We start from the raw sequence: 25,385 nt of genomic DNA, 5'->3' as shown, positions 1-25,385 counted from the left end.
CCCCTGACCTCCAGGAACTTACAGTCTAGAAGGGGTACAGGCTGGTAAACAGACCAGCAAACACACAATTTGTTGTTTTGGAATGCATCTCTGTATACACACGGGTTCATACTCAGTGCAAGCTGGTATCTGGCAGTACTCAGCAGTCTATGTAAGCATATCCATGTGCTAAACACCACGTTCACTGTGTGAATATATGGAGCTATGTACAGATGACACATGTAAGTACAGATGCACTATGTCAGCTGTCTTCACAATCCAGGTGGATATAGTTTCCCATTTTCAGGCCAGGAACCTGGGGTAGTCATTGTGTTTCCTGCCTCCACCCTTGCATTTATTAGGCAGTCTTCTGTGGGACGCTTTTTTCCTACCCCCACCAGCCTCTTTTCAGGTCCTCACCATCTTCTCTATCCTGGATTACTGCATTGGCCTTCTAACTGGTCTCCCAACCTCAAGCCTTTTTTTTTCTTAACATTTTGATAACTTTATTTCAGTATAATTGGTTTCCTTTGCAATCCTACGTATTTTTTAACATCTTTATTGATATGTAATTCATATACCATAAAACCACCCATTTACCTTTTTCACCAAGGTGAAAGGATTAAGAAATACAAATTTGTAGTTACAAAATAGTCATGGGGATGTAAAGTACAGCATAGGAAAAATAGTCAGTAATATTGCAGCAACTGTGTAAAGTGTCAGGTGGGTGCTAGACTTTTTTAAAAAATCACCCATTTACAGTATACAACTCAATGATTTGTAGTATGTGCACTGCATTGTGCAACCATCAGCACAGTCTAAGCTTAGAACATTTTTATCACCCCAGAAAGAAACCCAGTTCCCCCTAGTAGTCAGTCCACATTCTCCCCTCCCCCAGCCCTTGGAAACCACTACTCTGCTTTTTAATCTCTCTGGATTATTTTATATTCTGGTATCTTATGTGAGTGGAATCATAGAATATGTGGCCTTTTGTGTCTGACTTCTTTCATTTAGCATAATGTTTTCAAGGTTCATCCATGTTGTAGCGTATGTCAGTGCTTCAATAATTCGTATGCTTGAATATATTCCATTGTGTGGATATATTACATTTCTTTACCCATTTGGACATTTAGAGGGTGGGTATGGGGAAAATGAGGAACGACTGCTAATGGACACAGAGTATCTTTTTGGGGTGATGAAAATATTCTGGAATTAGATGGTGGTGATGGTTGCACAGCCTAATCAATATACTAAAAACCACTGAAGTGTAGACTTTAAAAGGATGTGTTTATGGTATATGAACACTGAGACTGGCCTATATGAGAGGGAAGTTGACGTAGCATCTCAGGGCATCTTGGATCAGTTCAAGGGCAGAGATTATCTCAGATCATCTGAAGGTTATGTTTGTCTTTGAGATTTACCTTTTTACCTTAAAAATCTGCTATCCATTATGGTTACGAATTAGGTATATTTTCTGGTTGAATGTTTATCAATAACCCTTTTAATATCATGGTAATCATTCTTGGCTCCCATTTATTTTTTAAAAACTACAGTGTACCAGATACTGTGTTCAATGCTTTATGTGCATAATCTCGTTTAACTTCACAACCTCATGAAATATAGGTAGTATTAATCTCCCCATTATACAGATTAGGAAACTGAAGCTTATAGAAATTCTGACTGGACCAAGGTCACTAGAAAACTGGCAGACCTAGTATTCAAATCTAGTTTTTTTTCTAACTCTAAAGCCTGCTCTGTTAAACCACTACTCTATCATCTTTTCAAATTAGAATACATTGTTATTAATTTGAAGGAAGGATTGTGTGAACATAATTTAGACTCATCATAGATCTTGAAGGGTCTTTGAGATGTCATTATAACCATCATTTATCTTTCTGTACGTGTGATCTAGTGCCTTGTTACTTAAAGTAACATTACCTAGCAGCTTGTTAGAAATGAGTAATCTTGAGTCCATCCCAGACCTATAATTCAGAATCCATATTTTATCAAAATCCCAGATGATTCAAATGTGCTTTAACCATTTGAGAAGCACTGTTATAATACATGATTTTAGAGGCATCCAGTTTGATGATCAATCAGTAATTTTACATTATCAAAACATAGTTCAGGTCCTAAAATATTGTGAGGTTGGTGAACTGGGAGTTGGGACCTGTGTTCATAGCCCTACATCTGCATGATCTCGTGCACGTCACTTAGTCTGAGTCGTACTTTATTCATAGGTGAAATGAGGAATCTTTTTGTTTGTCCCAGTCCTTAAAAATAAAGCACTTAAGGCCATTAACTTACCTCTCAGATACCTCATTAATTATGTTACATATAGTTTTAATGTAGAACTTTCATTCTTCTAATTTTGAAATTTCTATTATTATTTTCTCATAGCCTGTGAGTTAGTTAGGAAGGCATATTACCAAGCCCATTTTTAATCATCTTTTTAATTATTGATTTGTAATTTAATTATGGTTTCATCAGAGAAGTTTTCTATATGATATTGATACATTGAAATTTGTTTGTTTATTTTTGTAAGAATGATTGATTTTTGCAAATGTCCCACTTAACTCAAAAAAGAATGTAAATGCTCCTTTTGTCAGTAGAGATTCTAGAAATACGTTTATTAGATCAATCTTGTCGATTTTATTATTCAAATCTTATAAATCATTATTAACTTTTTTCCTACAATCTTACAAGATAACGTTCAGTATTTCACCAATAATTATGATATCTATAGGTTTTCTGTCCGTGATCTTCATCAAGTTAAGGAAATTTCCTTCCATTACTGGTTTATTGGAAGTGTTTTGTTTTGTTTAGTTTTGTTTTTTTCAGAAATGCTTGTTGTATTTTGTCATGCTTTTCTGCATCTATTTGAAAGGATCATATAATTTTCTTCCTTTCATTTGTTAATGTGATGAGTATGTTGATTGATAGTTGTATGTTAAAACAACCTTGGACTCCTGATATTTGATCCTGGGGTGTTATCTGTTTTACATATTGATAGAATTGATTTGCTGATTTTTTTAAAGGATTTTTAGATCTTCTCTTTTCTTTGAGTGATATGGGTTTGCACATTTCTTGTAATGCCCGTGTCATGTTTGCTATTATAATAGACTCATAAAATGAGTTGGAAAGTGTTCCTTCCTCTATTTGCTGAAAGCGTTTGCATAGAAATGGTATGATTTCTTCCTTAGATAATTGATAGACTTAATCAGTCAAGGCATATGGACAGTGAAATTCTTTAGGGTAAGGTTTGTTGTTTCACTTGCTTTGGATTGTTTTGTAAATCAAGGAAAACTATATATTCTTCAAACATTGTAGGTATACAGTTTGTATGTTTCTATTATAGCCTTCATCATATTGTATTTATTGTTTATTTTGTCAAACTTCTTGGATCTGTGGATTTATACTTTTTAACACATATAGGAATTTTTCATTCATGGTTTTTCAAATATTCCAATACTTTCCCACTACCATCTCCCTCCCCCAGGAATCCAGTTACATATGTATTCCCAGGTGATAATTGTTCCACAGGTCAATGAGGTAGCATTCACATTTTCAGCCTTTCATTTAAAATATTTTACTTTTCAGCTCTCAAAATTCTACTTGGTTCTTTGTGGTAGGTACCATTTATCTCATTATGTTCACATTTTTCTTTAAATCCTTGAACATATTTATAATAGCTATTTTAAAGTTCTCATCTGCTAATTCCATCATCTCTGTCATTTCCAAGTCTCTTTAAGGACTAATTTTCCTCCTGGTTAGGAATCATGGACTATTTAGTAATATGTTTAATTTCTGAACATTTGAGGATTTTCTAGGTGTTCCACTGTTATTAATTTCTAATTTAATATTTTTGTGGTCATAGAAGATAGTTACTTGATTTCATCTGTTTCATCTCTTGTAAGCCAGGATATAGACTATCTCATGACTATTACATGGTCTCTTAGGAAGAATGTGTATTCTGCAGTTGTTAGATGTAGTATTCTGGAAATGTCAGTAAAGCCATGTTGGATGAAAATATTTTTCATATCTTCCACATCCTTGTTGATTTTTTTGTTTTTTGTCTAGTTGCTCAGTCAATATTTTGAGAGAGAAAGAGGTTAAAGTTTTCAAGTAAGATTGTAGATTTGTTTAAATTCTTTTTCAGTTTGTCAAATTTGCTTTATGTATTTGGGAATTTTGTTATTAGGTACATACACATTTAGAATTGTTATTTCTTATTGAATAATTGTTTCTTTTATGATTATGAACTGCCCCTCTTTATATCTGGTAATATTTTTTGTTTTGAATTATCCTTTATCTAATTTTAATATATCTATACCAGTTTTCTTACACTTAGTGTTCACACAATATCTCTTTTTCCTTTTTTAAAAACCTGTTTGTCTTTATATTTAAAATGTATTTCTTATCAATAATATATAGTTAGAGTTTTGCCTTTTCATTGGGGTGGCAGAATAATTGCCTCCCCAAAGATGTCCACATCCTAATCCCCAGAACTTGTGAATATGTTCTTCTACATGGTAAAAGGTGCTTTGCAGATTTGACTAAGCTAAGGATATGTAATGGAGATATTATTCTCTATTATCCAAGAGGGTTCAATGTAATCTCAAGGGTCCTTATTAGGGAAAGACGGAGATGGAATGAGAGAGGAGAGGTGATGATGGTAACAGAGGTCTGGGTGATGTGGGACCCTGAGCCAAGAAATGCAGGCAGCCTCTAGAAGCTGAAACAAGTAAGGGAATAGATTAGATTCTTCTCTAGAGCATCGAGAAGGATACAGCCCTGCCAACATCATGATTTTAGCCAAATAAGATCTATTTGAGATTTTTGACCTCTACAACTATTAAGAGAATAACTTTGTGTTGTTTTAAGCCATTAAGTTTTCGGTAATTTCTTACAACAGCAATAGGACACTAATACAGGGGGTTAAGTCTGTTTATATTTAACGTCATTATTGATGTGATTGGATTTAAATTTATCATCTTGATATTTAAGAGGTATGATCAAAAAATACAGTGAATACTGCTGCCGAGTGCCATCCAATGGAAAGGCAGGGATCTTCAATACAGGAAGTGGTGCATCAAACCTTAGTAACAGTGTGTGACAAGTTTCAACTTGTTTGGTGCAGTCAGTCTGGTGTGAGCTACAGTTGAGAGAAAGTGTGTTTTAAAGTGTGCCGTAAATCATCCTCCATCATGACAATGTTCTGTGTCACACATCACTTGTGCTATGCGGCAATTTCTGTCAAATAAAAACATTACGGTGTGTCCTCCTCCCCCTTATTCACCAGATCTGGCATCATGCAACTTCTGGCTCTTCCCCAAAGTCAAAATGACCATGAAAGGTAAACGTTTTGAATTGATTCAGGACATCGAGGCAGCCATGACCGCAACTAAAGACACTTATGAAAGAGGACTTCCAGATCTGCTTCAGAAAGTGGCAATAATGATGGGATAAGTGTTTTTGAAGTGAGGGGGAGTGTTTTGAGAGGGATTAATGGCAATGTATTTTTTACTGTAATAATTTTTTTTATTTAAACATTCACCGTATTGTTTGATCAAGACCTTGTAATTTCTGTTTGTTCCGTCTGTTCTGTTTCTCTGTTGCTACTTTCTTGCAGGTTTTTTGGGTGGTTGAGGGTTGAGATGAATCAATATATTTTAGAATTCTATTTTATCTCCTCCATTGACTTTTAATTTGTACATTTTTTGTCATTTTTTTAGTGGTTGCTCTAGAAATTACTTTTTAAAAAACTTACGACAGTCTGTTTCAAAAAAATCCCATTACTTCAAGAATTATTTAAGAACTTTACAAAAGCATCCAGCTTGGGAATTTTCTGAGCTTCTCAGATCTGTTATTTGTTGTCTTTAGTTAATTTTGGAAAATTCTTATCCTTTATCTCTTCATCCTTTTGTCCCATTTTTCTCTTCTTCAACTAAATGTATGCTATATCTTTTAATATTGTCCTATAGATATTGGGTGCCCTGTTCTATTTTATTTTTCATGCTTTGTTTCTTTGTGTTTCAATTTAAATAATTTCAAATGATTTGTTTTCAAGTTGATTCTTTCCTCTGCTCTGTCCAGTCTGCTAATAAACCCATGATTTCATGTCATACCATGTTAGAAATTTATTTCTAGCATTTCTGTTTGATTCTATTTTATAGTTTTGGGTGGTGTCAGTGAAAATGGCGGAATAAGAACCTCTGAAAAGCCTCTCCCATAAAAGCAATGAAAATGGTCAGAATCTATTTTTTCCAGAACTCTGAACATTACTAAGCAGTAATCTGAAAAACCATCAGCCTCAGTCATTGTAAAGATCACTGGCAATCACTGGACAGGGCAGAAAAGGACTGGAGTTACTCAAAGCCCCATTCCTAGAGAGCTGCCAGTATTTTTCCTATCTGCTGGTTCTGTGGAAGACCCCACTTGAAAGGCTGTCTTTATTTGACATGAGTCAGACGTTGTCCATTGGAAACAGCCTTTTCCCAGGGGTCTTTTGTCAGAATAATCAGAGGCAATTGCTGAGCATCACAGCTGCCTGAGGAGGTGGATAACACTTCAGGCAAACAAGAGGGTAACCCAAAAGCTTAAAAAGAAGAGCTAGAGAATGAGATGTCTATAGAAAGGTTTGAAAAGCTCTGACATATTCCTGGGAATCTAGAATGCCACATATATGTGTAGGGCTGTGTGCAAGGAGATTTCAAAGAGATCCACAGCTAGGCATATCATAAACTGTAAAGGCCAAAGCCAAAGAGGGAATTTTGAAAGCAGAAAGAGAAAAGTAACTTACCACATAAAAGGGACCCTCAATAAAATCAACAGCTGATTTTTTTATCATAAATAATGGAGGCCAGATAGTGTCCATTTCCCTGCGGAAATTCTCCATCTCTTTACACATGGTATCTACCATTTTTTACTAGCTTCTTTAACACATTAATCAGAATTATTTAAAGTCCCTATGTGTTAATTCTAACATCTGTGCCATTGCTACATCTGGTTCTAGTGAGTATTTTTTTTTTTTAGGGTAGGTCATTACTTTTTTGTTCTTGTATGTGTGTTTTAAAATCTTAGTTTGAATGCTCAACCTTTTGTGTAAACAAAATAGTAGACATTGCAGTCTGTATTTACCAGTGAAGGGTTTTCTTTTGTTCTGTAAGGCCACTAGTATGGAAGATTCTCTTTTAAGTAGAATATAGTTGGATTTTCTTTTTCTTTCTTTTATCCAAAGTGATAATCTTTTTACTTTTAAGAGTGAGATTAATTAATTCACATTTTGTATTAGTACCTGTTGCTAAATAACAGATTATAAAATTTAGTGGTTTAAAACAATAAGGGTGTATTTTCTCACAGATTCTGTAGGTCACGGTTGTTGGTCTGGCTTGGCTAGTGCGTCTGCCTCAAGGTCTCTTACAGACTGCCCTTGTGGTGCTGTCGGCCATGGTCTCATGTAAGGACTCAGCTCAGGGAGGCTCCACTTCCATGTTTCCTCATGTGGCAGGATTTAGTTCGTTACTGACTCAGTTCCTTACCATGCAGGTGTCTCCATCAGTGTGAGCAAGCAAGAGAGAGCGAGGGACAAGAGTGTGAGCAAGACAGAAATCACTGTCTTTGGCCATTGGAAAGTGACATCCTATCACTTTTGCCACATTCTGTGCCTCAGAAGTTAGTCAGTAGGCGCAGCCCATATTCAAGGGGGCGGGGCATTGCAGCCCAGCAGGCATATCAGGAGGATCAGTGGGGTGCGTCTCACCTGGCCCTGCACTTGGCCTACCACATATTTATCATGAAAACTGATACACTAATCCTGTCATTTGAATTGGTGTTTTCTGTTCACACCTCCCCTCCTCCTCCCCTCGTTGTCCTCCAACCTCCCGTCTTTCTCCTTATGCTTATCTCTTGCTCTCTCCCCCCACCTCATCTCCACCTTAATCCTCCCCACTCTCCCCTTCCTCTAACTGGCCTTCTGCTCTGACATCTGTCCTCCTCCTTGCCCTCTTCTCCTTCCCTCTCTTCTCCCTCCACTTTCTCTCCCTCTGCTATCTCTGCCATGCTATTCTCCTGAAGTAACAGTCAAGATGACAGACTCCTCTTTCATACTTTTTGTCTTTGTCTTTCATTGCAACATTCTGGCTGTACTACATCAGTTTGCTAATTGCTCTCTTACTGCCCTCAGCTTAGGGTTTGTCTTATCCATTTTATTTTTCACTTTGAAGAAATCTAAATTTATAACATTTACCTGGTTTTGGGTTTGCCTGTTCCAAGTTCATAATTTCTTCTTTTTTAACCAGAAGTCATTCCTTCACATATCATTTGAACACCTAAAATATATATTTTAAAGATCTTTTATCAGTTGGAAATTTGAACACTGGCTGAATATTTGATGATGTTAAAAATTATTATTATTATTATTATTTTGGTATGCAATGGTAATATCGTTCTGTTTAGGAAAATAAAAGTCCATATCTTTTAGAGAAATACATTGAAGTGGGTACAGATGAAATGATCTGCTGTAAGAAATTTGGGGTTAGGGAGAAGGTGGGGAGTATAGGTAAAACAAGATTTCCTTTAGTTTGTAATTTTTGGAGCTTAGTGATGGCTATCTGGGGTTTTATTATATTATCCTGTATTGTGTTTAAATTTTTGCATAATAACATTTTTTTAAAAATTTTTGGTTATAATGTCTCATAAAATAAATTTAATCTAGAGTGTACTCATATTCCAGTTGCTGATTTTATTGGTAGTCCTGCTAAGCATTACATTTCTGCACATATTTGGGATTAGTTTGAAGGCTTGTTTTGAGTAGAAATTTTGATATTTGCTTTGTTTTGCTTCGCTTTGTTTTTTCCCTCATTTCTTTTCTCCGTGTGCAGCATTTTTGTAGTTGCCTACACCTGTACCCAAGTGCAGGGCCAGGTGTGATTGTGGCCTTCGGAGGACTTTTTCCACAGTGCTCCTGCTGGTGCTGTAGAGCAGGGACCTGAGCCAGGGGTGCTTGGTTCATTTGTTCAGGCTGCGGCCATGGCCTCTGGGCTGAACTTAGGTTCAAGCAAACTGAAAAGCATGCCCTACATGGGAGTCTTGAGGAATTTTTTCATCAGCTTCCTATTCTAGGGGAGCTCTAGGCTATGGGTGGCAAACCTGGCTCCAGTCCCTCACCTCTGTGGAGCAGGGTTTGTTCCAGTTGCCTCTTTTGGCTTCAGCCTCACCTACTGCTTTTCATTTCTATTTTGTTCGACATTTTATCTTCTTTTTGAGCCCGGCCATGTCTTTTTGGTGTTGTGTTCTTATTTCTTATCTGCCCTTGCTATGTGTTTGGAGCAGAGTAGATGCATCAAAGTGTGAACTTACTGTGCTCTCTTGACTGGAGGAAGTCCTTGACAAAATCACTAAAGATTCCTTTCAATCCCCAATTCAAAGACTGTAATCCTCTGAGAAGATCTTCGTAATGGTAACATTTTACCTTTGCATTGGAGACAACATACTTTATTCAGTGTTTTTTCCCCAGAAAATTGTTTTGGAAATCTTAGAGAAAATAGCAACCTGCTACCCCACAAGTTATTCTGTCTGTGGTCTCTCCAGCACATACCTCTTCTGAAATTATCTGATTTATCTGCTCATACATTTGTCTCTCCCACTGGGATCTAAGCTCCATGGGAGCAGAAACTCTCTCTCGTTTCTCTTTTGTGTTTCCAGCCCCTTTACGATAGTATCTGGCACATGATAGACAATTACTGAATCAGTCACTGAAACCTGTCTGTTCCTCCCTGATTTCATGGTCCTGTTGAGAGATCCCTGCTGCATGGCCTGTTGTGAGTGCGGGGAAGCAGATACTGGACTGCAGCAGCTACGTAGAGTGACCAGTGTGGTCTGATGCCCGCCTTCATTCAGAAAATCAAATCATGAAGTGCCTGCTCTGGGCCAAGCACTGACATCCAGGTGTTTGTATCGCATTCATTGTATCACACCAGCTTCCGATTGCACCAGGGATAGTTAACGGTTCAGTGCTGGCTGCTGAGGATCCAGCACAGGTTAGCCGTGCTCTCATTCCTGGGACGTGCCTCAGCATCATGCCTTGAAGAATCCTGTGAGAAACCCCAGCATTCAGTCTCACTGTTTGTATTTAGCTTTTTTGAAGTGTTGGCATTCCACAGGCATGCCAGAAGCCTTCTTGGCATTTTTAGATATTCTACAGCTGCCTCAGGAGCCAAGTTACTACTCCTTTCTCCATTCTACAGGTAGGGAGAAAATATACACGAAAAGGCTAGCAGCTTGCTCGAGCTTATGTGCCACTCAGTGGTCCAGCTGGTATTAGAACTCGATTCTCAGGTGGTCAGCCTATTGCCAAGCCCTTGCTGGCCTGGCGTTTTCCTGGGAGCAGTGTGGTCTTCTAAACCCAGCATTTCCTCAGGCATGTCGTGTGATCAGCTCCTCATTACCCCTCCCTCCCGCCCCCCTTGGGGTTTCAGAAAGAGTTCATGCCAAGGGCGGTATCATTGTCAACGAAATAAACTTTCAAAAATATAGATTCTTGTTCTACGTGGTGTTTTCGAACAGTTCAAACCCATGGCTGGTACCATAGTGTCATTTGAAGGAAGAAGCACAGAACTCAAGAGTCACACTGACTTAGGTTCATGGTCCACCTCAGTCATTGAGGTGGGGTCATGAGAATTAAGTGACACAATGTCATGCAGGGTGGCATGCGGGGTCTCTGGTCCCGCTCCCCACAGGGGGGTATGGTGAGGCCAAAAAGGAACACCCACGGAGCCATAGACAGGGGAGTCATACCATTATAGTCCCGCTGGTGGTTGGGTTGGAGACACAGGAAGCAGGAGCCACACAATCCGCTACCCGCCATCCATTTGTCTCTGCCAACCAACCTCACTTGCTAACTGCAATCCGCTGTTCTTGCTAGCTCAGCCACCATCTTCTTGCTTGCCCCCCATTTTCTGCTAGTGTAGCCACAGCAGTTATATTAGTGGCCAATGGCTCACTGGTTACATACCGCTGACGGCCAACTAGCCACAGCTGATGGCCATCCAATCATGCTGATGGCCATTTACTACCTGAGCCAGCACCTTTCCACATGCGGCCAAGAGCCTGGAAACTGCACTCCTGGCTCTGTCCCCACACACAAGGAGCATTCTCAGCCCTTAGCAGAGGGCAGACGGCGAGCAGATGGCGTTATTCCTGCTATAAGCACCAAGCCGGTTCTCCAGAGTTCTCAGACTCTGTTTTGCCGTAATGCAGGTGTTCCTGCGGTGACCACTGTGATGGCCTGCAGTGTCCATGCCCTTGTCTTTGGGGTTTTTCTTAACCTCTGTACAGTCCTGTGAAACATTTCCATTCCACGTATGTATTACACATGAGTTAGGAAATTATTTGAGGTCACCCAGCTAGTTAAGGGTGGGGTGGATTCAGCCCCAGGTCTGCTGGTCCCACACTGCTTGTCCTGGTTCGCCAAGCCTCCCCGCCAACGTGTGGTGGGGAGAGAGGGTCCTGGCTGTGTGCACCAGCACTTCTGCTCGTCCCCCATCAGGTGGCTAAGGCAGCAGGTGGCTCCTCGAGCTCGAGGATTCTGCGGTTCTGATGCTGCTCACCTTTCAGACCCCTGACAGGGAGTTTGCCTCACAGAAGAAGGGCATTTTGGCATCCCTGCCTTTTACAGCTTAGTGTGTGTCTGTGGCTTGGCGTGGTGCCCTGTGTGAGGACCCCATGGCCGGAGGATAGCTCTGGCCATTCTGGACCGTGTGGCCTCCAGGCAGTGCAGCTCCTCAGCGAGGCCGTGCGTCTGCTGAGATCCAAACCCATGCTCCTCCCCTGTAGCTATGAGCTTTGGATGATCACTTAGCCCTCTGTTTCTTCGTCTATAATAAGGGATCATAATCCTACCTACGGTTTGGAGAAATTGTAAAGGTCAAACGAAAGAATCAGTGGGAACCACTTGGACCAGTTTTGACACATAGTGAGCATTCAGTAAATGTTAGTGCTTGTCATCTGCGAAATGGCTGTAGCGATGACCTACCTAGAAGGCTTGTGGTGAAAGTTAAACACAAGGTATGTAAGCGATCTGGCATAGCATCGCTTTTTCATTATCACTATTCTTCTCATTATTAATGTTGCTGTGAGCAGAAATCATTGTGGGTTTCTCCCTGCAGCCCCAGCCCAGCTCCACTGTTTCTGGTTAACATGGGCTTTGTTCTCTTCCAACTAGGCCAGTGAGCTGGAGAGCCAAGAGGCAGAGCTGAGACACCGTGACACCTTCTATAAAGAGCAACTGGGGCGCATTGAGAAGAAGGTAAGGCTGGGGCTTGGCTGCCTTTTGAGGGGCCAGGTCCTAAAGACACCATTCAAGAGAGAGGAGCCCACAGGCTTCAGTGCCCTTTGGCCCCAAAAGCCAGTCACCCTGTGGACACACCCTCCTGTACTCCACAGGAAGCACCGTATCCCCAGCCTTTCAACAAGTTGTAATCACAGAGATAATTGCTTTGGAATTGGCCCGCTTTTTGTTGAATGTGGCTGGCTCTGTTATTGTTCAATTTTAGAAAAAAATCATTTCACCACAGGGCGGTGCTGAGACCCAGTATACCTTTCTCACTTTTATAGTTAAGTTGCATTGGATAAAAATAATAATAGTGTGAAGTCGTGTTATACAAATATATCAAAGTTGTATTATTGATTTTCTCCTGGAAGTCAGGGAGATCAAAGTGCACCAGGCTACACACACTACTTTTCTAAGGATAAGTCTTTGAAATGAATGAGATTCAGAGACACATCATCTTTTCTTTTTCTTAAGCCAACAACAATTCTTGAAAATTCATTTGTTAACTTGCCTACTTTTGGAGGAGGGTTAATTTGTTGATCATGACAGATTTCTCAAAGAAACGACTTAAAACGTGGGAGGGGACGGTTGGGAGGGTAAAAAAAATTGTTTTCCCTCCTGCCTGAGACAGCATGCCAAGCAACCCGAGCCATCAGTTTATTGCAGGCAAATCTTCAAGAATCGTTTGTCACGGTTTAGATCTTTGAAATTGACAGTTTGCTTGAGGGGCTGGATTTTCACAGGGGTTTTCTCCTGTGGCATGCCACACCAAAGCCTGGCAGAAACGTGGATTTTTAGATTTCCAGGCAGTGGGGACAGGAGGGAGGTTCCTCCCTGCTCCGTGGACACCCCCTCCTGTCCACCCTCTTTGGGGTGTTTATGGGATGGCCAGAACTGTGACGTGAACAAGAAGTATGTACTGATGGTGTCAGCCTGTGGTCCCAGGGTTGGCAGGGTACCCCGAGCTGCCTACAGAGGTGGCCCTTAGCAAGCAAATATGTCCTGGAACAGCCTCCTGCCCAGGTGTAACTATAGCTGTAATGACAAAAATTGTGATTTGAGATCCTGGAAAAGGGTGAAAAAATTCCACCAGCCATAGCTCTAATTATCACAATTGCCCATATGTTCATAAGCACAGATTTTATTTTTTTAATTATGTGTGCAATTTTGTGGTCTCCTGCTGTGCTCCTCTTGCTTTTTCTTCTCTGCATTTGGCTCCTAGAAGCATGTGTGCATGTGTCTGTTTGGGGTAGAAGGGAAGTAGCCTCACAGCATTTTTTCTTCCCTAAAATCTGTTTTCCCCTTGTCACTCTCTTCTCCCATCTGTACTCTAGTTCTCCTCCTTAAAACCAGTTCTCTGCTTTGCTGTAGGAAAGGACATTGTCTCGGATGAGCCCTTCTTTCTCATCTGGTCTTCCCCACTCCTCATAAAGTGAAGTTCAAACTCCTTGTATATGAAGATGGAGACTTTTTTTTTTTTTGAATGAGGTTTACCTACATGATTGTGAACAGTTACTGAATGCTTCCTAAAGGAGGTACAAGAGATCTCCTTTCTGACTCTTAAACACTAGCATTTTGCTGGTGATAATACAAAGAAGGAAGTTATCTCCAACATCCCAATACCTGGAGATTGGTGAGGGAGGTGGGGAGTGGAGGGAAGCTGGAGAAAGGGGCTCAAGGAAGCACAATCAGAGCCTTAATTGTATCAGTTTTGAAAAAACTTTTCCATTTTCTCCGTGCATAATTTTATTCCTGTAATGGCTGGGCGGATGGAAACACAGTATCTGACAATCTCTTTTATTAGTTGCTGCTTTTACATAATTCTGCTTTCATGTGCTGAACACACTCAGACCTTGACATTTCAGCTTCTGTACACATGGCTTCAGGGTCCTCCAATCATCAAGCTCCTTTCCTTTTTTTCTGTTTTGTTTCCATTTCCTTTTAAGTTTAGAAATTGATGGTGGAAAACTGTTCAGGGGGATACTTGTAACAGATGCTGAATCATCCTCGACTACTGCACATCGGTGGATGTTTGGTCACAGGTGAAAGAAGTTTGGGATAGGGCAGGCACAGGCCTAGGCTCTCGGAGGAGCCTCGGTGCATCTGCAGGCCTCCCAACAGGAACCCTGCTGTCCTTTCACCTAGAGAACACTAGCCTGGAGTGCTGGCCCATTGTGCTTGCCAGGTAGGCAAAGCCCACACAGAATTCAGACTCATTTTCGAGGGGGAGGAGACTTCTTGACCCTTTTGTGCTGCAGTATTTATTCCCTAGATGATTATTCTTAAGAGTGGAAATCATATTTTGTAGGGCTCTGTGCTTTGTAATCTTTTTGAGTAGTGTTTTCTGTTTCACCACAGAGAGCAGTGAGCTGCTGGGGGCACAGAGGCCTTGTGATGGTCTTACGGCACCTGGAAGCACATCCCAGACATGGTGTTCACACACACAAGCTATGAATCTGAGGGCAGCACTGGTTAACGATAGATCTGGGCCTACATGCAGCTCTGTATCACTGCGCTCTGCAGCTCTTACACCTCCTCACATCTCAGTTTCTTCATCTGTAAAGTGGAGACACGACTGCCTTCTTCAGGGAGTTGAGGGGGACATTACACATGGTAACATCTGCAAAAGTGTTTGCAGATGCTAGGTGCCCAGTGAGTGCTGGCCCACGCTCGAGTGTGCAGTGGTATTGGGGATTCTGTTTCAAGTCACAGTGCTGCAGGGTTGGATTTAATGGATGTGTGTGCATACACACACATGTGTATGTGCTGAGACGGGTTTTATCTTCGAGGATGGCCCATTCTCCAGGACAGGCTTTTCTCAGATGACTGCAATGGCACCCACTGGTCCTTTAGTACACACGGGCAGAAGAGAAGAGGGCTCTATGAAGAGCAGTGTGGGACCATGTGCTGCTCAGACTGGTGTTGCTCACATGCCTGACAGTATTAGAGAACAAGGCCATTTCCATTTCCATATGTTAGGCATACAGCCCAGGAGGGTAAAGCTCTCTACTACCTGTGAACCTCTTGCCATCTTAACTGGTCTCCCAGAGCCTTTGCTCAGCTGCCACTTTGAGATTTTCTATAGGAAACCAAAGAACTAGGAGTGAGCTCCATCCACACCACACCTGGATTCAGCTATTATGGGGCTAAGGGTGACTTGTTCCCCTTTAGAACCAGCATGTTTATTGTCTTCGAGAAGAAACATTGGTGCTGAATGTCTCTGAACTAGACCTTGACAGCTATTAAGCTGACCACTCTCCAGCCTTCAGCTGTGGGGCCAAATAGAGTGCGGGGATAAGGAACTTTGGAGTCTAGCAGACCTCAGTCCTAGTTCTGCCTCAATATTTAACAGCCTGTGATACTGAGCAAGTTGTTTAAAATCCATAGCTTCAGTTTCCTTAGCTTTGAAACTGGAATTTTAAGACTAACCTGCCAATTATTTGGGGGATGAGTGGTCATTTGTGTAAAAGTAACTGAGATAGAAGTATTCAGTTCTTTCTCATACTGTTTCCATTCTCTTTCCCCTTCTTTAATAAATGCATAGCCATTCATTAATTCTGCATTTATTTAATTCTGCTAAATGCCCAGAGGTGGTTCAGACAGTTGTGGTTCCTGTCTCACAAAACTCACAATCCACTTTGGGAGGGGGAAGATGTAGAGGACCCCTCTTGGGAGGGTGCCTGAGAGCCAGCTGCCTGTGACCAGAAGACCTGCCAGTTCTGTAAAAGTGGTCTCATTTTTTCCAAACTCAGCACCTGCAAAGTGATGAGGTCATTTTGGGGGTCTAGTTTCAAAGACTGAGGCAGGGAGAAACTTGGAAATATGTGTGTTCTTCCTGGATTTGGGACTCTTTCCCCCAGAATGTAGATCTTGTTTCCTGACCGTCAGTGTGCACACCCTCCCAGCATTGACATGTGAGCAGTCAGCCGTCCTCCTGATTTTCTCTTTGCTTCTACTCTGGCTTTCTTTTCTTAAGGAATGACTGTCATGTGATCCTGCCAGGCCTGTAGCCTTCTCAGTGACATCACTAAATAGCTCCCTGCCTGGTGTCCCTGGGGGTGTCAGTCCAAGCCTGTCAGGAAAACAGGAGCTGCTCTAGGGTTCAGAGGAAGAGGAATTCAATACAGAGAATGCCACTTCACACGAGAAGACGGGCTAGTCGTCAGGAACATGTGAACGGGGCCCAGCCTCACGTACATTGGGTAAATGCAGTCACAGCCACAGGCCATCCGTACTCAGTAAAATGTCTGACATGGGAACGATGGATACCACCAAGTGCTGGCGAGGCTATGGTTTACCCTAAGCTCTTAGACACTGATGGCTGGGATGTAAATTGGCAGAGCCACCTTGGAGAATTTTATCCATTATCTATTGAAACTGAATGTAGGCATACCCGCTGACCTGGCAATGATTACTCAACACCAGTGTGCCCCTTGGTTCTCCAAAAGAAACACGGTAGGAAGGCCACCACTGCATCAGTCGTAATAGCCCCAAACTGTCAACAGTGGGATAGATACATCATGGTAGTCATCACAGTGGAGGCTCAAACAGGAACAAGAAAGAATAAGCTGCAGTCATAGGCAGCAGTGTGGGTAACTCTCACCAACAGAATGCTGAGCAAAAGGGCCAGACTGAGAAGAGTACGTGTACATTGGATGGGTCTATCTATATGATGTTCAAAAAGAGCAAAACTAATCCGTGGTGTCAACAAGTGGAATAATATTACCTTTGGGGGTAGTAGTGGCACCAAGGGACCATGTAGGGGGCTTGTGGGGTGGGTCAAGCTTCCCTTTCTTGACCTAGGTGCTAGTTACACAGGTGAGTTCAGTGGTGAGAATTCATCAAGCTGTGCTTAGAGGGTTTTACACTTTTCTGCCATTATGTTATACCTAATAGAAAGTTGGATGCAGCTGAGAAAAGCAGGCCTGCCTTTAGGCAGCAGCAGAATCGCCTGCCACTCTCTTCTGCACACCTCTAGGCCCTGTGTCCCTGTTGTGTGGCTCGCCACACTGTCTTCTGGCTGCTGGCATCTGTGGCTTTCTCCTCTTCCAGACTGTGAAGGTCTGGGAGCTCAGAGTCCTCACTGGTCTGATTCATCAGGGTGATTCATCACCAAAGGCTGGGGATGCCATGTCTGGTATAGAATAGGTGCCCAGTAAATGTTTGCAAGAATAATGAGAGGAAAGTGTGTATGTGTAAGCAGGAAACAGGGACACAGTGGGGTTTCTGGGAGGAAAAGAGGAGAGCTCTTGCCAAGAAGCCTTTTTGGTGAAAGCTATGTTTGGAGAATGAGCAGGACATGGAGAAGGTGGGGCTTCTAGATGAAGACCTCAGGTGCTCCATGTGACAGTTGGCAGTGGGTGGTGAAGCTGTAAAAATAGGTTGGGATCAGATTGTAAGGGACCTTGGATGACTGGCTGACAATGTGGCCTTCAGGACAATGTTGGGAGTTCTTGAAGGGCTATAAGCTGAAGAGAGATTAGAGCTTGAATGTCTAGAAGGATAATTAAGAGAAAGAGAAAAATTCAAGTGAGCCACCACACTTGGGGAAACTTACCAGTTTAATTCTAAACATGCACATATGAGATAGAGATGACCAGCAGATGATTGAGAAGTGTCAGACACAGAGTTCTGTGTCCTACAAGATGATAGTCACTGCGATTTTTATGGGCATGTGCTGTGTGCCAGGCTCTTCTACACAAGTTATCACTAATCTTTGCAGCAACACTGCAAGGTGGATTATATTACACATTTTACAAATGAAGAAACGGGATTAGTTGAAATGAGCTGCCAGAGGCCATGCAGCTTCTGGATGAAGTCAGAGCTCCAAAGTCTCCACTCTTTCTCCCATACCATGCCGCCTTCCTAATCAGTCAGGAAGAAGAGCTTCAGGAGAACATGGTTGACAGTGTCAAGGCTGCTGTTCAGAGAGGACTAGGACTGAGAAGAGGCCTCTTGATTGCTTTGAAGGACATGTGAGTTACATTGAGGGAGCCTTTTCAGACCGCAGTGGAGACGGAAGCTGGGTGATGCATAGGGTTTTTTGGGTCTGCAGTGAATGAAGGCAGTGGAGGAAACAGGTGTAGACCACTCTTTCAAGAAGCCTCATCAATCAAAGAGAGAACATTGGTGGTTTAAGCGGGAGTCACTTGAGCCCATGTGTGGGAGGAGGAGAATTCATAATATGTCTCTGAGGGCGGTCTGGTGGAAGCCTGTCCAAAGGTGGTAGGAAGGCATAGAATGGGAAGGGCTGGCTGTACCTGGGAGGAATGTTCTCAGAGGACTCACGCTCTGGCTTGGGAGGTGAAGTGGATTTGCAGCCGTGTAGTGAGTGAGTGGCATGTCTTGTTAGAACTGCTGACCGCCAACTCCTGTGAGTGGCCAGCAGACATTTTTCCTGAGTGTGGGGAGGCTCGCTTTGTGTCAGCCCCAAAACCGGTACCAGAGAGTCAGAGAGGGGCTGGCCATTTAGGATGTGAGACCAAGACAAGGCAAGTATTCCCAGCCTCCAGAGAGAAGCTTCCAGAGCAGTGGAATTCAGAGGAGGGAGCAGATAAGTGATCTGGAAACAATACAGCAAGAAATTGGCCCAAGTGGGGAAGGAGCCTACCGCCCGATCATTGTGGGAGCAGTTCTTTACCTGCTAAGTTGGTAAAGGTCTGAGCCCAAAGGACTTCTGAAGATGAGACCAGAAGTTCTTCACCAGGTGAGCTAAAGAAAGATATCTGCACACTAGTTACCCCACTAGTACAATTTTTGGTAATGGTACCAGCATAAAAATGACCATTTTGTATGGTCTCAACTGTGTACTGAAAGTGAAAGAGCATATTGCTTAGAGATTTAGAATGGCCTTTCTTATTTCTTAGCAAGAATGGGCTTTTTATGCCTGTGCTAGTGGGACCCAGGGCCTTTGATAAGGGTGATCAGTGAGACAGGAGGAAACAAAGAAATTGAGAACCATTGCTCCAATTCAATTATTTTCACAGATAAGAAAATGGCCCCAAAAGCAGCTAAGTGGTTACTCACTTGGTAAGCTGGGTTTTTAGATCCAGAGGGACCTGAGTTTGAACTACAACTTTACCACCTACTGGCTTTATAGGAATAATCAAGTCACTTAAGCCTTGGGAGTCTTCGTCTTTATAAGGGACAGTAATAATTACATTTTCAAGATAACAAAGGGCATAACATAGAACCTAGACTATTGTAATATATCATAGTATAAATGGTAGCTGCCATTACTATTACCAGCCAGATTATACAATATAACTGCTGTTGCTCTCATTGTCCCCAGGGGTAAGTAACACAGCTAGTTAATAGTATATCCAGGATTCTAGTTCCTTACTGTTCTATTAATTTTATAGTTTTTCCACTGTAATGTAGGAGCAGTGGTTAATTATAGGCCCTAGGGTTCACTGCTTCTAAATCCTGGCTTCTACCACCACCACCACTACCACGTCTACCTCTGCGGCCAGCATCTCACCCGTACCCCACCTCCCACCCCTCCACTCACACCTGCATTGTCACCTCCATCACGGTCACCTCCACCTCCAGCTCACTACCTCTAGTACTCCATCATCCCACCTTCCCTGCTTCTATTCTGTGTGTTGCTTCTGGTGTGTTTGCTAAAGATCTGTTTCTTTACCTCATGGTCTCATCTCATACTTTGCAGAAATCCTCTTGTGTATCTCACAATAACCTCTGAGATGAGGAGGGAGCAGAGACTACAGCCTTTGTGGCACAGTTGGAGAGACCGTGTTTTTTCTGTGGCCAGGCTTTTCTGGGATAGATGTTTGAGCCAGGGACCCCGCTGAACTGGTGGCATACACCATTGCTACACACAGTACCTAAGTTATGTCACTTAGGTTTTATGGCAGTGGGGGTGGGAAGTAGGGGAGGAGTGTTTATCACAAATGAAAATGAGGACGCTCAGAGAGGTTAAGGAAATGTGTAGGTTTCACAGCCATTAAACTTCAGATCTTAGACTTAGTCCTTTCTGAAGCCACATCTTTAAAATAGGAATAATAGTATCTGTTTTGTAGGTTGGTTTTAGTTTTAAGAATTAAATGGATAAAATGGTACTAACAAACTCTCCTTCTCTGTCCCCAAATCTGGTTTTCTTGGTGCTCAATAGCTAACATTTGCTGAGTGCTCCCCACTTGCAAAGCACTGGCCAAGCATTCTTACCTGCACTGCCTCCTTTGACCTTCACAAGAACCCAGTGGTCTAGGGGCTAAAATGACAAGTGCCCTTGTCTGAGTTCTTGCTGTTAAAGTTCCAGGTGTGTTCTAAACACAGTCATTACATCCTCAAAACGATCTTATAGGGTGGGAACTGTTACCATCCCCACTTTACAGATAAAGAAACAGGCTTTGAAATAGGTGGCAGTTGTCGTGTGAATGATTTGGGATCGTAGGGAGCAGAGTTTGCTGCCCATAGGCCCTGGCAGGCCAAATTTAGGGGATCAGTTGTTCATCAGCCACTCAGAGTGTTATCTGAATCTCTATTAAAATAATCTACAGTGGAATTTACTTTACATAGAATAGTTCAATAGTAAAATGAACCTCTCTGTTCCCATCCCCCAGACTTAATTTTGCCTCATTTTCTCATAGCTGTTCTCTTTTTCCTTCTTTGTTCTTTGCTTAAGTACTTGACAGTAAATCCTAGTGACCATGACCTTTCACCGGTATACTTCAATGTGTATCTCTAAAAAGTATGGATATTTTCTTTCATGACTACAATATTGTTAATCTTACCTCAGAGAATTAACAATGATTTCCCTGATTTTCTAAAAAATATCTTTTTCCAGGGTTTTTGTCTGTGTGTTTGTTTTTAATGTAAGTCTGTCCACCAGAGTCACCATGTTGCTGTTCTTAGGCTGTTAAGTCTCGTGTCACCCAGAACACTCCCAACCCCCCCCTTTTTAGGCCAACGACTTATTGCAAAAACTCCTTAGATTCTTATTGCTATTTCTTTCTTTTATTGTATTGAGCCTGGTCCAGAGAAGTAAAGGTAAACTGCAGGGAAAGCCGGCTGTGTCCGGTGTTAAGAGAGGGGAAGTCATCATTCAAGGCCAGGGGCAGAGGGCAAAGTGAGGCGGCTGTTCGTGGCTGCTGATTATGTCAGCCTGTGCTTATTGGTGCTACGGTCCCTGTAAGCACAAGCTCCAGCACTATCTCCTCTTGAAGTGGTCTCTGCATCACTCCTCGCAGCGCCTGCATTAACATGCAGCGGTGCCTGCTCCGGGGTCATTGTCTGTTGGTTTTCTTCCAGCACATTAAGTCTTCTAAATAGGTACTTACAGGTTGAAGAGCCAGAAGTGCCTGTCTGTCCTGTATGTAGGTTACCACCTATCTCTGCTGGAAAAGACCCAGTTAAACAAATAATTTTAATTAAGTAGGTACTCCATGACTTTTCCCTTTCCTTTCCTTCTCAGCTCTTCTCTTCCCAGCCTGATCAGCTTGATTTGACTGGGTGAATTCTATTGGGCCTTTCCTTCACCCCTTGGCAACAGTGGTGGTGAGATGCTGAGAAGGGAATCCGAAATTACCCTTTAGCCTCTCTTTACTGGTATTCCGCCACCCTACTGCACTGGTAACCAAGTCTCGTCCAGGTCATTGAGCTTAAGACTCTTGATCTTCTTTTGTCTTACCTCCACAATGGTGGTACCTTGCTTAATCTCTCTCTTAAATGGTAGCTATCACCTGCGCCCTAGTGTTGTTTTGGCCAGATCCTCCACCTGTGATCTGGCTGGCATCCACTTGTTGCAGGAGGAATCTTCCTAGGGCCCGACAGTGACTTCCTGCTGCATTCAGGAGAAAGCTGGGATTCCTTAGCCTGGCCTTGCCTATGTGTCCTGCCCTTCTCCAGCCACACTTGGCGTACTGTCCAGCCACACAGCCTCTCCTTGGACACTAGGATCATTCTGGAGGCCTTCTCTGACCATTTCCCACTGTCCATCTTCACCAGGCTGCCATATAACCTAACTCACTGTTTAGTCTCCAGTGTGAGATCAAGTCCTGGTAGACGCCTGACACGGTGACTCCACAGCTAGGAGAGATGACAGCACGAGCAGCCAGTGGCAGAGTGGGGCTGCGGTGCATGCCAGTGGATGGAACTGGTTCTCTGCATGTAACTGAGTGTTGCTTGGTGCCCGTCGTGGAGCCAGGACCTCTCTGCCCTAAAAACTGTCCTGACACTGGGCATGATGGGAATTACCTAGTAGTCTGCTTGGAGTTCAATAGGACAGCATTGTCTTTTTAAAAAACTGCTAATAACTTATTTCTTAGATAACACATGTTCACAGTAGGAAAAAAAAAATGCAGATAAGCCCCAGGAATAAAATGAAATTTGCCAAATCAGCCTCCCACCTAGAGAGGTAACCATTGTTAACAGCTTGGTGGACACTGCCCAGACCTGTTTCTGTTCTAGTAATAATGGTCATGGTGTAATATTTGCACAAATGGATTACAACCATTCATGTCATTTGGTGACCTTTTAAAAACTCAATCTATTATGGACTTTCTTTTTATATCAAATCTATTTCTGTACTTAATTGTATACTATACCTTCTTATGACTGTGCCATAACTTACTCTACCAGTTCCCTGGCATTGCACTGTTAAGTTTCTTTAGGCTTTTCCTATTAAGAAAAAAAAGTGAGAGGGGTTCCTTTGACCACCTTTATTGCTGCCTGAACTCAATTATTAGAAAAAATATTTAGAATTTGCAATTACTGGGCCATAGATTGTGTCTGTCCTTCAGGCTTGTGGTCACATCTTGCTAGATTGCCATTCAGTAAGGTTTGTAACAGTTTACACTTCCGCCGGCAGTATATGATGGCACCGGGCTCCCTTCCTTTTATCAACATTGGCTATTTTCCTTTTCATTTTTTTAAATTAATTATAAATGTAATGCATGTTTGCAAGAAGTTGAAGCACTATGAAAGCATGCAAAGTTTGGCCTGGACTCTCTATAAGGAACACTGGTAGGTTTGCTTCCATCCATCCCCTGCAAATATCAGCATTATTTGTGTGAAGAGCACTGATGTGGTTTGTTTTTCACAGATGGGGTCATAGTTCATTATTTCCTAATTTGCTTCCTGCACCTAACTGTACTTCTTCAACAACTTTGCACATCAGTTCTCCGCACATCAGATCGACTGTTTTTTTTTCAATGACTGCATGATGAGGATTACCATTATTTACTTAACCATTTTCCTGTTAATGGACATGTAGGATAATTCTCAGTCTTTTATGATTCATTTTGACAGATACATCCAAATTTTTCTTCAGAAATATGTACCCACAATGAGGGTTAGTGAGTTCTCCCCACATATCTGTGCCATCACAGCCTTTTATCATCCTTAAAATTTTTGCCTTTCTTCAGCTATTAATATGGCTGAGCATCTTTTCATAAGTTTATTGGCATCTTGTATTTCCTCTTGAGAACTGCCTCTTCATATCATTTACCCATTTTCCTATTAGGTTGTTTTGTGTTTTTTTTAAATTGATTTATAGGACTTCTTTGTATAATAAGGGTATTAACTGCTAATTGTTGTATTTATGATAAATGTCTTCCTGTTCTGTTTGTTTCAACTTTGTAGGTATAGTTTTTGGCATTTCGATATTTAAAATTTGTATTTTATGATAAGCTTAAAAGCTCCTTCTTCCCCTATTCATTTATTTTTAAGTTTGTCAATTTGATGGGCAAAATATGGTCTTTTAAATTTGTACTTTTTATTACCAATTGAGAGATAGTGTTCATTGCTTTCTGAAGCCCTGTTTATCCACTCTAATCACTGTCAGAATCTCTTGTCTGAAGGGACTGTGACCTGCTGCAGGATGTTTTCCTGTTGTCTCCCCAGCTGGTGATTGTTCAGCCACTGACTGGACTAATTTCGCCACAGTTTGGATAAGCATGGAATTGGACTCCATACCTGAGTCTGCCTCCTTACCTGAGTTCTGGCTAACTGTGATCTTAGGCAAATTAGTTAACTCTTCTGATCCTAGATTTCGTGTTCTTCGGGGAATAATAACAGTAACCTCATTGGACTAAATAAAGGACTGAATGAGATAGCATGTCAACATACCTGTCACCATGTGTGCAGATGTGTGGTTGTGTTCCTTTCTCCTGAGGTCGTCTGTCTCTGTAATGGACAACTGCACTGTTCTCTACGTTTGGGTCAGCTCAGGAGTCCTGCATATAACTATGACTTGCTGGGTCTACTTCCGCCCTGCACAGTAACAGCTGTGACAGAGCCCCACAGGACAAGTCTGTGGTGTGTCAGAGAGGTGAAAACTAACCCCACCCCCTTCCCTTTCCTTCCCAGGTAAACTGTTATTCCCCAGTTCTTTCAGGTATTCCTCACAGGAAATAATCTGACAGTTCTCCTTTTGGTAGATTTCAGTTTGTCCCTGTCTCCACAGGCCCTTGGAACTGAAGCCAGAGGGCAGGTTTGATTGGATGGGACAGGACAGGGCTGTGCCATTGCTGTCCTTGATAGTCCTTCTGTGGGGACACTTTTCCCTGGCAGGGCGGCGAAGCTGCCTCTGGCTGTGTTTGGCAGCTTCACTGCACTTATGTTGAGGCCCCTGGGTTGCCTGTGTGTACACTGCCAGGAAGCCACATTCACTCTGTTCTACATGCGTGTAGACAGGGTTTTGGGACCCAAACACAGGATCTTACTCCTGTGGTTAGATTCTAACCTATTAATTTTCATCTCGTTGGAATGGACAGCACTATTCAACTTTTCAAGATGTTTGGATTCTGATTATGTTATTCATCCAACATATTTGGTCTCCCTCTGCGCTTTGTGTCACCTGCACATTTGATTACATGCTGCCTCTCCCTCCTCAGTCATTACTAAGGATGCTGAGCAGGAAGGAAGATGCTGCACGTTATGGTCAAGCCATTAGTGCTCACCCTCCAGCCTTCCCAGGATGGGAGCACTATTCCTGCTCCCTTCTGCTTTCGATCCACGCAGATAGACTGTCACTATGCAGGATGCCCATCACTCTAGGCAGTGTCCCCAGTCTCTAAGGTGTGTCCCAGCACTCTAGATGGTATCCCCCATCACT

The 25,385-nt window shown here is 42.2% G+C and overlaps 1 protein-coding gene across 2 annotated transcripts in view; it reads left to right on the top strand.

Annotated features, from left to right (window-relative positions):
* CHCHD6 (coiled-coil-helix-coiled-coil-helix domain containing 6) overlaps positions 1-25,385 on the top strand; it is a 325,729-nt gene that overhangs the window by 182,441 nt on the left and 117,903 nt on the right. Inside the window, exon 5 of one of the 2 annotated variants that reach the window (XM_033135640.1) lies at positions 12,203-12,286. The exons of the other annotated variant lie outside the window; for it this stretch is intronic. Coding sequence (XP_032991531.1) covers positions 12,203-12,286 — 84 coding nt within the window. The remainder of the gene's footprint in view (positions 1-12,202; positions 12,287-25,385) is intronic. 2 annotated transcript variants of the gene reach the window in all.

Source organism: Rhinolophus ferrumequinum, chromosome 19 (genome assembly GCF_004115265.2).
Source record: "Rhinolophus ferrumequinum isolate MPI-CBG mRhiFer1 chromosome 19, mRhiFer1_v1.p, whole genome shotgun sequence".
NCBI lineage: Eukaryota > Metazoa > Chordata > Mammalia > Chiroptera > Rhinolophidae > Rhinolophus > Rhinolophus ferrumequinum.
The sequence above is the reverse complement of the archived record's forward strand: the minus strand, read 5'-3'. Positions and strand labels throughout refer to the sequence as shown.